The following is a 13,680-nucleotide window of genomic DNA, read 5'->3' on the forward strand; positions in this document are numbered from 1 at the left end:
AAAAGAAACCCCAGATGTATTTCCACAGGGAAAGCACATCTCTGTTCGGCGCCATGGATAGAGAAAGGATGAAGGATGCCTCACCAGAAAAGTGGACAGGACAGATGTTGTGTGCTGAAACCATGGGAAGCTTCCTGCAGCATCCCTGGAGGAAGAGCAGAATCCCTGTGTGTCCACTGCCCACCCTCAACATGTTCTTTCCTCTGCTCTGGGTCCTTTAGGACACAGAGCTCAGCCTGGCTGCATATTTGCCTTGCCTGGCTCTGGGTTATCTGCCTTCACCAACTCTTTGATCTGGCTTGTGCACAGCAACATGCACATGCTGGGGTACTGAGCAGGGCTGATAAGAGCAGACGTGCCTGGACGATGTGGCCGGTGGCCTCTTGCTCATGCACAATATTTGCCAGACTGAGCACAACCTCTATGGATGGCTGGGGCCACATTGCACTGACCTACCTTGACCAATAAAGTTCTCAAGGAGGAAGGGTCCAGAGCTGGACAAAAAAAAATTCAGTCATTAAAAATCCACCCCCAGTGTGAAATTTCAGGTGGACCAGACCTGCATGCTACTTGATGGTTATATATTAATTTTTTGCCAAAAAGCTTAAAACATAGGAATTGCATTTCCACAAAGAACTGATTTGTAAAGAATATAGAAACTTTTCAACCTTTTATCTTTGAAACCACTTTCCTGTTTTAAAACAGATGATGGAATACAGGTTTGTTAATTTTCATGGGGAATTTCCAACCACCCTGTTAAGCAAGACAAGCCTGGATGATACAGACCTTACCTGCATTCTCTCCCCCTGGCTGGCCCACTTTGGCTTCCCTAAGTCTTTCCCAAGAGCAATCTGAAGCTAATCCTGTCCTTGGTTTGCTGTGTTAAGCTGTGAAATGCACACCACAGAACTGTGACTTGACATCCACAACTGTCAGCAAGAATTTCTGTGAATAATTGTTTTTTCAGACACCAGTCTGAAAAAGTTAGCAATAGCATGCCTTTTATTATGGTGCTGGAAGTCATTCATGGGCTGAGAAACCAACAGCCAGATTAAAAACCCTTCTCTGTGGTTTTATCATTTTTTATTTTTCTTCTCTCCTGGTTGGTTCTTTTCCTGACAGTTTGGCTTCTTATTCTGGGCTTCACACAGAGGGACATGCAGCTTGGCCATGGCCACCAGAGTAACCTACAAACTGCTCGGTGAGAGCCATGCAGCATCCTGCCAGGAACTGCTCAGGCACAGCAACGATTAACAGCACAAGTCAATAAACACACCTCCTTTCAGCCTCTGCACACAGGAATTGGTGCAAGATGGCATGAAGACTGACAAGAATACCAGTATAAGGACAGGGAACCAGTGCATTTTGCTTGCTTTTTCCCATTTAAAAAGTCAAGGATTGCAGGTCAGTTATGCACAGAATGACAAGCAGCTCAAGAGAGCAGAGCAGAGGATGGCAGCCCCATGTCCTGCCCTTCCTTGGTACATGGCTAGGGAACTCAGGGCTACACCTGAGAATTCAGCTTCTGGGTTGAAACAGATTAAAATGAACGAAAACCGTAGTCCTAATCTAAATTTCTGCAGGTATTAACAATAATGGGCCAAACACCAGAGCTCTCTTGCCTGTGCAAAACTGCCCCTGGTTTTGCGCGACACCATTTCTTAGAGCAAAGTAGAACCCCTATGTCCAGTCCAGATGCTTCTTTTGACCCACTCAACTAGCAAAGATCTTGGAAATAACTGTGGCTGTAAGCAGAAACCTTCCTGGGTGTAATTCTGCTTTTACACAAAGGCACAGATTTCTACTCTTCTGAACAGGAAAAATCAAACCCCAAAACTTACCCTTTGCACCCCTCCGAGCTCCCACAGGCCAGATCATCCTCCCACACATTGTTCCCAGCACACACATGCACTCAGGGAGTTTTGTACACCATCACTTCACCCTACTCATCTTCCATCCCCATTTTGACCTCTCCTCAAATTCATTCCCAATCAAAGCTACTCTGCTTAGGAGTCTGGAATACATGAGCAGCATTGTGACTGACTTTATTTCATCTCAGAAATAACAATGGAATCATCTCTCCCAGGTCTGTTGAAGGAAAGGCAAGCAGTTAACCCATCCCTTTCCCCAACACTGCTTCTACCAGCCACCACCACTCCAATCTGGGCTGAGGTAGCTGTGACTGCTAGGCACAGGCAGCTACTGAGCCCCCTAAAGATGCTGCTGGGCCACAGGGGCTCTGCTCTGCTGCAAAGGCTCATTTGTAATCCAGGCACCAGCTTAACCCCATCCCTGAGACCCTCAGCAGACATGGGAATTGATTTATTTTGGGGAGCAGTTGCTCATCATTCTGCAACTTCTGCATTTCTCTCTGTCATCTGACAACCAAATGAGAGGCAGACGCTCATGCAGACTGCAAAATCACCTCTCTGCCAATCCCAATCCACTAAGCCAGTCAAAACTGTTCTTTAGAATAACATGCTTGCTCATCTGCAGCTGCATTTCAAAGACAGCATGTCAATTAAATGCCTAAATGAAAACTAACAGTTGTCCTATGCGTTAGCTTGTCTCCATCATAATATTGAAGGCAAGACTCTACAGTGCACATAGTAAGTGGCAATCACGATTAATAAGCAAAATCATGTCAATTCCATCATAGTTATAAATCTCTTTGTTGTGGAGTTGTAGAGATCCTTGGGGATGCTCTGCATTTCCAGGGGGAAGGTCCAAGGATGTCCTGGCTCTGACACAGTGGGAACAGCAAAACTGGCAGCAGTTTTGCCCTTTAAAATAGACCACGTCACACCACCCAGAAAATGCCGGGTTAACCACTGTCATTGGGGTGCTTCTTGTCTTTTAAGACTGACTTGTGATTTTTTAAATTTCAATGTTTTGGATCCAAAGCATTCAGGTCACCTCATTCATTAACTGAAATTCAGAAGTCTACTAATAGTCTGTCTCTCTAGCCTAGGTAATTTCAGAGTAGCTAGGATGAAGCATTAGACAATACCACAGGGAACAATCTTGCACTGTGGAGGACTCAGAAAACTCAAAAGCTCTCTTCCTTCTCTATTTTGTACTGTTCTAATCCTTTAATGACAAGCCCAAAAATCCTTCCCTCAAAGCAGTATCAATGCCTGGTGCAAATGCCTAACCACTCAGATTAACATCTTGCAGTACAGAAGATAAAGCCAATTAGCTGACATTTTGCAACTGCCACTTCTTTTACACTACTTAAAACAAGGTTTGACTTTGAGCTCTACGGGAGAACAAGAAAGGAGAAATAGCCCTGGGGAAATGACAAGCCCATATATTCCAAGTTGTATCACCTTCTGCCCCGTGGAAATGGAAATTTGGGATCCATGTTTTCTTCTGCAGCCTGGAAACAGAACCACATCTGAGGATCACAGGGACAAGGTGATAAAATTCTATGCATCCGTACTGCAAAGTAGCAGTGCTCCTGGCTTCGATGCTGTCCTGGAAGAGCAACTGTAAGTTCTTAGTAACATAATTTCAGTTTCTGCACTGCCAAGGAAAACTCTTCAGAAAAAATAAAGTTGCTCACAACAAAAGAACAGACAGACAGCTTAAGTCACACCATAAGTCACCATAAGTACATCCATCCTGGTATTGGCATCCCACCATGGCCACCAACATCCAGGCTACAACTGAGCCAATACGTGCTGTCCCGCTCCTATCCTCCAGCAAAGCAACTTATATCTGTTCTAAGCAAGAGACCCCATCCCTTTCTTTCAGTGGTGTCTGCTAGATAATTCCTTCCACAACTAGGTCTGAATAGAGCATTCACTGCAGCCTGCAGCATTTCGCACCTCATGAAACCTCTCCTCTTCCCTGGTCTGGTAAGTGAAGGAACAAGGCAGAACCACAACTACAGACAAAAGCCCAGCAGCGAGACCTACTAATTTAAAACCTGTCATAATGAGTGTTTCTGCCAGATCCTGCATTTATTGTCACTCTGTCTGTGGCTGCACTGATGTGTTTGTCGATGCATCTCTGTGTTGGCAGAGGTACGTGCTACCTGGTCTGAAAGAGCTACAGGAGGGTACTGAGGAATGAGAGGAACTACAGCAATAAAAAGGCACCACACTGGATAACTGGAGGGCCAGAGCCTCCCACTTCAGCAACATACAGACTAAAAATAATGATATGCCAATGATATGCCTTTGTGCTCCTCTCTCTTTTTCCTGTTTCACCAAAGACCACAGTATAATCTGGGCAGCTTCAGAGGCACCAGTACCTCAGTGGCACGGGCTGACAACAGCACCGTGTTCCATGGTGATTCCCACAGGGCAGGAGAGTGCTCAGGTCACCTGGCACAAGCCTTTCAGAATCTCAGAGGCTTTCCAGAGAATTTACTGAGCCTGGCAAGCACTGGTCGATGAGTGTCCACAGAACACTATCGCAGCACAGCAGTAACACTGTAAATGCCGCTGTGACAGCACAAGAGGCACAGTACAGAAGGCTTCTTTTCAGCAAAACATCTGTTTTGCTCTTCCCTCACCCCATGCTCCCACCCTACACATTTGCTGACCTTCCCTCAGGGTAAGCCAGGCTTCCACAGCTCCTCAGGGAAGCACACTGCTGACCCTCCCCAAATAGAGGGTGGGATCGTTCTCCCTGCTCCTGTCAGTTCTTCAAAAGAAGGCAAGACCAGGAAAAGTGCAGGGTGTTTGAATCTCACAGCTGTGTCTCAGGAAGTTCTAAGACCTCTAAGTACTACAGGCATCAGGGCGGTACTAAGGAACTTCCTTTAATTTCTCTCTCATTCATGCATTAATTCAAATGGAAATCCTGCCACATTTTTTTCATGTGAGGGAGTTTATCCGTGCAAATCTTTACTATCACCTTATTGCTCATGGTCTGAAATAATGTAAGGAGGCACTCAGCATCAAAAAGGATCACCAATAAGGACATGATGCAATGAAAGATACTGTGCAATAATTGGCAGCAAACATCGATGTATAAATAACATGGTCACATTTAGATGAACAAGAGTTTAATTTAAAATTATACAAGTAGACATCATTTTAGCTATCTAAACTGCTTAGGGTTGCCAGCAGTACATCCACCTGACTCAATAGTTCCAAATGGTTTTTTGCAAAGATGGAATTGCACCACGGAAAAGCCCCATGAATCAGCAGAGAGGGTGAAGAGCACGAAGAGCATGAAGAGCCGACATCCCGCTAAGGTCTGGCAAAGCCCTGTGTGCTCAAGCATCACTGCTGGTCTTACAGCCAATGCAGCACAGCCAAGCCCTGACCCAGCATATTCCAGTTTAGCACCTTACTGAGAACTCCTACTCCACAGTTTTGGTGTAGTTGGCTTGGAAAAAATGGTCTTTACTGTTCTGGCTGGAGACATGGTTGACAGGAGCCAGGTCTATAGATACCTAAGGGATTAACTGAGGGTGGATTTATAATTTGAACACCAATTAGTTTTTGGCAGATTAGCATTTCTAGCTGTTTTGCCACAGATCTACACAGAGCAAGATAACCTACACAGAATCAGAAAGGCTGAGTGTAACACAGGACATGCCACTTCCAAAACTCCTGTTACTGTGGGCAAACCCAACCCCACAAGACTTTGACACAACATATAAAAGCAGACAAATATACATTATTTTCAAAAAGAGAAAAGTCAGTAATTAGCAACACTATCATGCTACAGCAATAGGGTCTACACGTAAGTTTGAGTTAATTCTCTAAGCACATTTCCTAGAACTTGTTTCGCATTTTCAAATTAACTGCTATATTAAATTCAAATTAAACAGTCAAGCACATTCAGAGGATATAATTTAAAGCATTGCTACGCTAGTAGCCCAAATACATTTGCCAATTTTTATAGGCACAACAAAACCAGGTCATTAATGAAGTCTGTCAGAACTTCATGAGCCAAATAAATCGTAAGGATATGAGAGGACAGGCTGCACATGAGAAGGAGGTCCCCAGATTTCAGCAGCACTCAGCTCTGCTTGCATTGAAGCCAGGGAAAAGCCCATCTACCCTGTGATCTGAAGAAAAGAGGAAGAAACCCCAGCAAGCAGCTACACCAAGCTCCAGCATCCTTCCATCTCACCTTGGTCCTGGACTCTAGAGGTGCCTGTGGCTGGGAACATGCATCTCCTGCTGTCTGGGCCAGCAGGTCCAGACCATGGTTCTGCTCCCTCCAGGCCCAGACATCCACCAATGCCACAGCCCTGTGCAGTGGATATCTCCCACCAGTTCAGCCCCTCTGTCACTTCACATTACCTCCAAATTATAGAACCCACTTAAGCCAAAGAGGTTTTGAAAGGATGTTATGGTCTATGCAATCGAACTGAGTAACAAAACTTCAGGGAAGAAAAAGATAAGAAGGAAAAAGCTTTGATTGGTTTCTCATTCCACCCCTCAATGTATTACCATATTCCATTAAAATACTGATATCTTAATTTCCTTCCCAGCCCGGTGATATGCGCCCAGGAGCGATGTCTCTGAAAACCAGCACCTTCCATCCTTGCCAGACACTCCCCTCTGCCCCCACGCACTCGTCCCCTGTGCCCGTGGCCATCCCAGCGACTGAACCCCAAACTTCTATCACTGAACCGCAGCGCCTCCTCTCTGGGTGCAATCACCCACCAGCAGGGCCCCAGCAGCCCCACGGGCGAGCCGCTCGGACGGCTCTGGAGTGCGGCTGCTGTGTGCAGCCCGGCCGGTGCTCGGCCCTTCCGCCTGACTGGCCCCGCTCGGCGCCCCGAGTGCAGCCCCGGGAGAGCTGTCCCAGGGTCACCGGGACCCGCCGAGATCCCCTCGTGCCCGGGGTGGCTCCGGGACGGCTCCAGCACACTTGTCTCGAGGTGCTGCGTGCCCGAGAACTTCAGGGCGCGGATCACTCACTGTCCCCTCCGCGCACCGCGGCTGCCGGGACCAGCCGGAGGAGGCACGGTGTCGGTCGGGAGGTGCCCCTGCCCGGCGCGGCGTTCCGGAGCTGAGTGGGAAGGTAACGCAACCCCGGCTGGGGTCTCCTGCGCCCCTTCCCGGGGACATACAACACCTCTGTCCAAGGGTACCGCATCCTGTCCCGGTCACCCCGCATCCCTACACGGGAGGGATCCTGCACCCTGGGGTCTAGCGCTACCCCCGCTAGCATCGTCCCTCCCCTCCGCTGTGACGCAGGAGGGAACTTGTGCGAGGAACGACGCGGGACCACGCTCGTACCTGTGTATCCGCGGGGACCGCCGCTGGCCCGCGCTAGCGCAGAGGAGTGCAGCGCGTCCAGCCCGGGTGCGGTGGCGGCCGGCATGGCTCCGCCGAGTGCCGCCGAGCCCCTCCGCGCCGAGCCTCCCGCAGGTGCACCGCACCCGTACCCGCCCGCCCTCTGCCGGGGCCGGGCCGAGGGGAGCAGCGCAGCACGGTCCATCCCGTGGAGCCCCGACGGGCGCCCGCCCTGCGACCCCTCCGCGACACCCGCGGGGCGGGGGAAGGAGGGGCAGCGGAGCGAGAGGAGGGGCCGCTCGGGGCTGGCGCAGCCGGGCCGCTGCCGGAGCCTCGGGGCCCGGGAAAACGCCGTGCCCTGACAGCCCCGGGGTTTGGCCCGGCCCTTCCCCGGCCCGCGCGGCGCCCCATGAGGGGCCAGTCGGGGATGCGGCAGCGGCCGCAGCGCCGGGCAGGGACTGCCTGCTCCTCGCTGCCCGCCCTGCCTGCTCTGTCCGCCTCCTGTCCCCCGCTGCCCGCCCTGCCTGCCCTGCCCGCTGCCTGTTCTGCTCTACTGCCTGCCATCAGTCCCCGATGCAGCCAGGCCGGTGGTCACAGCCTGCAGAGCCTCAGGTACCCCAGTCTGGTTCTCATGGGTCTGATCTTGCAAACACAGTATACTGCTCTTTATGTGATTGTATTCCAGGAGCAGAATCTCTCGCATACATCCAGTTTATGGTCTACAAAACTGTGTTTGTTTTTGCTGGGATCTGCAGCTAAACCCACTGGATGGTTCCCAGATCCATCATCCTATCCGGAGCTGGGTGGCACACACAAACACGCACAGGCTACTTGGTGAAACCCAAGTGCCTTGCATACACTGCATGTGTCATTTTGTGCTTTTCACATCCTGGCCATGTCACCCCCTGCCACTTACTGCCTTTGCAGCATTACCACAGTGAGTCTGGGTCTCAGCCGTGTTTGTTGAGATCCTTGATTTACTGACACTGGCAGTGGATCCAAAAAAGGCCTTTAATGGTCTGCACTGTGTGTCCACAAAAAACAAGAGGAGGAACAACTAGCTCTGCTGAGGAAGCTCTGTGTGTTGGTGCTGAGCTTATGGTCTGAGGCCCACACCAAGCACTGCAGCTATTAACAGTCTCTCCACTTGTTATATACCCTCTCATTATTTTTTTCACCTGGAATTAGAAGGAAAAAATAGTCTGCAGGAGCAGATTAGAGAAATTAAATTCCAAGGTGCACCAAATAGACTGAAAAACCTCTTAAGGTTCTTCTGGAAACATCAAATGGAGCAGGATCATGCCCACATTAAAAGGTGACACCACTCAGTGCGCTGCTGGCCATAGCACTCTTTCCTATGAGCTTATCTGTCAGGGAGGCCTCAGGAATATTGCAGATATAAGGGTCTGCTATTTCCATCCTACTACTAAACCACATTCAAAAAGCAATGCTTAGTCACATTATAGCAGAACCTCAGCATTTTTGAAAATGCTGCAGCTTATAAATTAGCTTTGTATTTCCGGTAATGCCAAATATTAATCAATCTAATTAAAGTCAACAAGAAACTGTAGTTCCTCCAGTCAAGTCCAGTGAAACCAGAGGAATACCAAAGACAGAGAAGTAGTTTTTCTGCAAGCCACTACCCCTGCAGCTGCTGTTACACAATTCAAGTTGAACACAAGTGTGTTGCAAGTCAAATCTTTCCTTACTCACAGAAGCAAATTAAGCAGCAGCACCTGAATTCCACTCACCTCGTGGCAGCATTCAGATTTGCTTTGTAAGGGAATGTATAACCCAACAGCACTGATTTTGCTCCACATGTCCTTGAACACTGCAGGCAGCTCTGTGGTGTGACACCCCAGAACATCACTCACCTCCCTAGTTGCAGGTGAGTGCTTTCATAATTTTTAAGGCCTCTGGTTTCATCTTCAGCATCAGGAGAAGCCATGCAGCCTCAGCCAGACACTTGCTGCTTTTTCTTAGGGATTATTTGACTGTTGGATTTCACTAAACTGCCTTAAGACATTGCCTTTCTTTTAATCCTAGTTATTAGAGCTGGCCCCAGACATGCCAAGGGCACAAGACTACTGAAGTGACAGTCTCCAGCAAAGCTGCCTGGACAGCTGCAGGCACCGGGCAGGGACTGCCTGCCCCTCGCTGCCTGGCCAAACAGGGACATGCTCCCACATCCCAGCCCAGCGATGGCAGCTTTCCAGCCCTCCAGCAGCAGCAAGCTGATCCCCTTTCTCCTCTCCTATCTGGCCCTGCTGCCATCCCCTTCTTCCCTGAGCCTCAGGAGCTGAGGCTGGTTCAGCTGAGCATCAGCCCCTCAGACCCAGGCAGTGACTCTTGGGTTTGCCTACACTGCTCAGAGACTTTGGCAGACCCTGTTGCTTGTTCTGTAGCTCTTGAAAAGGAGAATAGTAGCTCTCAGCCTCAGCTTCTGTTTAGTCAGATCACACATGCACAGGTGTGGTAGCTAAAAGCTCAGCAATTAGATTGCTGCAAGAAAAATGTGACCTTTAGAAGTGACGTGAAATGATCCGTTGGGTTGTCAGATCTGTTGCCGTTACTGGATCAGTGATATGCTGCTGGCCCAGGGAAATGGCTTCACTCTGCCCCGACTCTTCCTCTTCTCCCAGCTATAGGTTTCACTCACAGTATCGCAGTATTAACTAGGTTGGAAATACCTTTGAGATGACCTAGTCCAACCTATGACCTAACACCACCTTGGCAACCATACCACGGCGCCGAGTGGCACGTCCAGTCTTTTCTTAAACATCTCTAGGGACGGTGACTCCACCACCTTCCTGGGCAGCCCTTTCCAATGCCAAGCCACTCTTTCTGTGAAGAATCTTTTCCTCATGTTACGCCTAAACTTCCCCTGGTGCAGCATAAGGCTGTGTCCTCTTTTCCTCTTGTTCATTGCCTGGGAGAAGAGCCCAGCCTCTACCTTGCTGAACCCTCCTGTCACAGAGCTGTAGAGAGTGATGAGGCCTGCCCTGAGCCTCCTCTTCTCCAGGATAAACAACCTCAGCTCTCTCAACTGCTCCTCACAGGACTTGTGTTCCAGACCCCTCACCAGCCTTGTTGCCCTTCTCTGGACACACTCCAGCCCCTCTGTGTCCTTCCTAAATTGGGGGGCCCAGAACTGGACACAGCACTCAAGGCAGAGAGTGGAACAAGATGGGCTTTAAGGTTGCTGCCAACCCAAACCATTCTGTGATTCTATGATAGACGTGGGAATAAAGTATGGCTTCTCTCAGCAGGGAGGAGTGATGCTCTCCAGTATGGAAGAAACCAACCTGGTCCTGTACCAGGGAATACTGCATGCAGGGACCTGGAGAATCCTTTCTGCCAAGGACATGCTGTATGCCCAGGCCCAGCTCCATTTTGGTTCTTCCAGTCACTCTGCTGGGCTATCAGTGGCACAGAGCTCTGCCGTGCTTGTGTAAAGATGGTTCATGGCTGATAACATGTGACCTGCTTGCCTGCTGCAAACTCCAGTGTGCTTTCCTTGTTTCTAGTAGGTGTTAATGAGCTTGGGGCCACAGCTCAGGAACTATTTTCTTGTATTACCATTAAGTGCAGTCCAGTACCACAGTATAGAAAAACACAGCAGCACACAGGTACATATATCCATAGAATACATATTTTCAGCCTCCGATATTTCATCGGAGCCAGAAAATACTAAACTAATTTGAGGAGGGAACATTTTTGTTTCTTCTTTTATAGAAATTAATAAATACAGTGTGACAGGCCAAGTGGCATCAATACACATTTTGTTTTGTAGCTTGGAAAAACAAACACTCTGAGAACAACCGTTTGTGTCTTCAAGATAAAATGTTGCTGTGAACACTCACAAAAGCTATCTCCTCCAGCACTGGGGTAATCAGCACGATTCCAGTTAAGCAGACATGGCCTTAGAAATTCATTTATTAATTTCCTTCTCCTAGTATCTACTTTTTACAAATGTCAGGATATTCATTCTATATCTGGTCATTCTTTACCAGACATGAGCTTTACATTTTATAAGCCTCAAGTAAACATAGAAACAGAATGGTTAAGGAACCTTAAAGCCCATCCAGTTTCACCCAGTGCAATGGCCAAGGACACCTTCCACTACCCCAGGCTGCTCCAAGACCCATCCAGCCTGGCCTTGGACACTCCCTGGAATGGGGCAGCCAAAGCTTCTCTTGGTAGCCTGTGCCAGGGCCTCACCCTTCTAGTAAAGAATTTATTCCTAATATCCAGTCTAACACTGCCCTCCTTCAGCTTACAGTTGTTTCCCCTTGTTCTATCACTCTATGCCCTTGTGAATATCAAGTAGTTTTCCCTCATTTCAGAGAAACACCACTCACTTGGTGGAACCTGCTCAGAACCTGTCCTGAACTATGGCGCCGTAGTAAGGTTTGTGTGGTGAAGTTGGCACACATGATCAGATCCTGGGGATCTGATCTGCATAGCTCAGAAGATTGAGCTCATGTGACACCAGCAACTTTAGACCCTTGCACAAGATACATATTAGATTTGCTTTTATCCCTTCAAAACAGCAACAGGAAGCAATCTCTGAGGAGCATAGTAAAGTCTTAGTGTGCTGTTCCTAAGTGACAATTTCATTACAGACTTATAGAAATGCATTATTATCCTAAACCTAGTGTGTACTTCAGAAATCAGGGAAGAATTGCTAACATGCCACAAATTTGGCACAAAATTGATCTCTCAGGCAAAAAAAAAAACAAAAAAAAGAATAGCAGCTATTGAAGCAATACTGTAGGGTCAGGTTTTCTCTGTGCTAGGAGAAATGGCGGTAAATTCACTGTAGAGAGAGAACATTAACTATTTGCAAGCCAAGACCAATGAAAACCTGCTGGGCCTTGTCTCCAAATGTGTAGCAGACATCCTGCTCAAGTTTCCTGTGCATCTAGGGACAGCAAAAGCTGTGCTGTAAATCGCTGGTTATCTCAGTCTTGGCAGGAAGCAGAAATGCTTAAAGATCAAACAAAGCTATATGGTTGGATCCTCAGCTAATTTAACAGAGAGCTGAAACTAAATTCATCCATTTGTACCAGCCAAGGAGCTGCCCAGTGTCCATTCTAGCAAATAAAGATTTATTTTATTTTATGGTAGATGCTCAGTGCTTTTCACAGTTCTACATTTCCCCTATGCAGTTTTAAATGGATTGTTGCAATTTTATTAAGTGATTTTTATTTTAACCTTTTGCACTTTTCAATTCACATAATGGAATTTGTCACAGTCTCTAAATGGTGCATTCAAATATAATTGCACAGGTGCTCTGTAACATTGTCATTTTGCTCATTTAGCAAAGGGCATTGATGGAAGGATATGCATGTACATGTCCAGCATCAACTTCAAAACAGACTGAGCTGATATTGGTTAATATTTCTTCTTCCAGCTTGCTTAAGGGACTGAACAAGGGAAATATTGCCCACCACCAAAGCCCTGGCACATCACTATTGTTCCAAGACAGTCAAAATGGCACAAGATGCTGAAAAGGGAAAATATTCAAGTATTCTTTGCCCCAGATATAAACAGTCTGGGACAGAAATGTGAGAGAAAAAAATTCCCTGCCCCAGCATCTGCCCTTGACCCACCTCATGTCCTGTGTGGTCAAAGAAAGAAGACTCAAGGAGGGGAAACAAATGTGATCAGAGCTACCCAGCAAGGAACAAAATAACAGACTATTTAGCTACAGAAAGAGACACCTGGGAAGACCCAGGAGAATTCTGTGCGACCTCAGGGCTCTGAGGAAGGTTACAGGGGAGCTGCTCAGTGCTGCTTCCCAGGCCAGACCTGGAAGGTGCCAGCACTACAGCTTCAAAAAAGGGAAGAAACTTTCTAGCCAAGATGGGGAGAATTCATTGACACAGGATATTGTGGATATTTTAAAAAAGATTACAGTGAAAAATATCATCAGCTAAGTTCTAGCTCAAAAATCCTCTAAGGGGTTATTAAAGGCCAGGTACCATCTCTAGCTTGGAATATCTTTGAGCATTGGGCTGCTGGCAGTCACACATCCATACATGTTCCTTCACCTCTGCTTTGGCCATGGCTGGAAACAGGTTCCTCACCTGGCTATGCTGTGTGCTCTGGGCACGTACAGGTGCTCACCTCTCAAATCCACAAGCTTCATCTTCACATCACTGTTGGAGAAGGGAGACAGACATACACACAGTCGCACTGTGCTCCAGCACAGTGATTACTTTGTTCCATTTCTGAAGATGTTTATAATGGACATAAAAATATATCCCTCATTTTCACTACTCTACTGTATTTTATCTCTCTGAGCAGCTCCAGCATCAAACAAGAAACTCACAGCTTTGTCATCTTTCTCTCTCAAGCAGCTGTGAGCATCTGTCAGTGACTAGGAATTCCGTGAAAACAGAAAAAACAGCTGGGATTCACATTCCCTCCCCTGCATCACCTTTAGAAGCAGTTTTACATACAT

The 13,680-nt window shown here is 47.7% G+C and overlaps 1 protein-coding gene across 1 annotated transcript in view; it reads right to left on the bottom strand.

The window, feature by feature from the left end:
• SUSD3 (sushi domain containing 3) overlaps positions 1 to 7,752 on the bottom strand; it is a 30,153-nt gene extending 22,401 nt beyond the window's left edge. Inside the window, exon 1 of the mRNA XM_053954162.1 lies at positions 7,215 to 7,752. Coding sequence (XP_053810137.1) covers positions 7,215 to 7,416 — 202 coding nt within the window. The 5' untranslated portion in view covers positions 7,417 to 7,752. The remainder of the gene's footprint in view (positions 1 to 7,214) is intronic.
• Positions 7,753 to 13,680: the final 5,928 nt, after the last annotated feature.

Source organism: Vidua chalybeata, chromosome 12 (assembly GCF_026979565.1).
Source record: "Vidua chalybeata isolate OUT-0048 chromosome 12, bVidCha1 merged haplotype, whole genome shotgun sequence".
In the NCBI taxonomy this organism is placed as follows: Eukaryota; Metazoa; Chordata; class Aves; order Passeriformes; family Viduidae; genus Vidua; species Vidua chalybeata.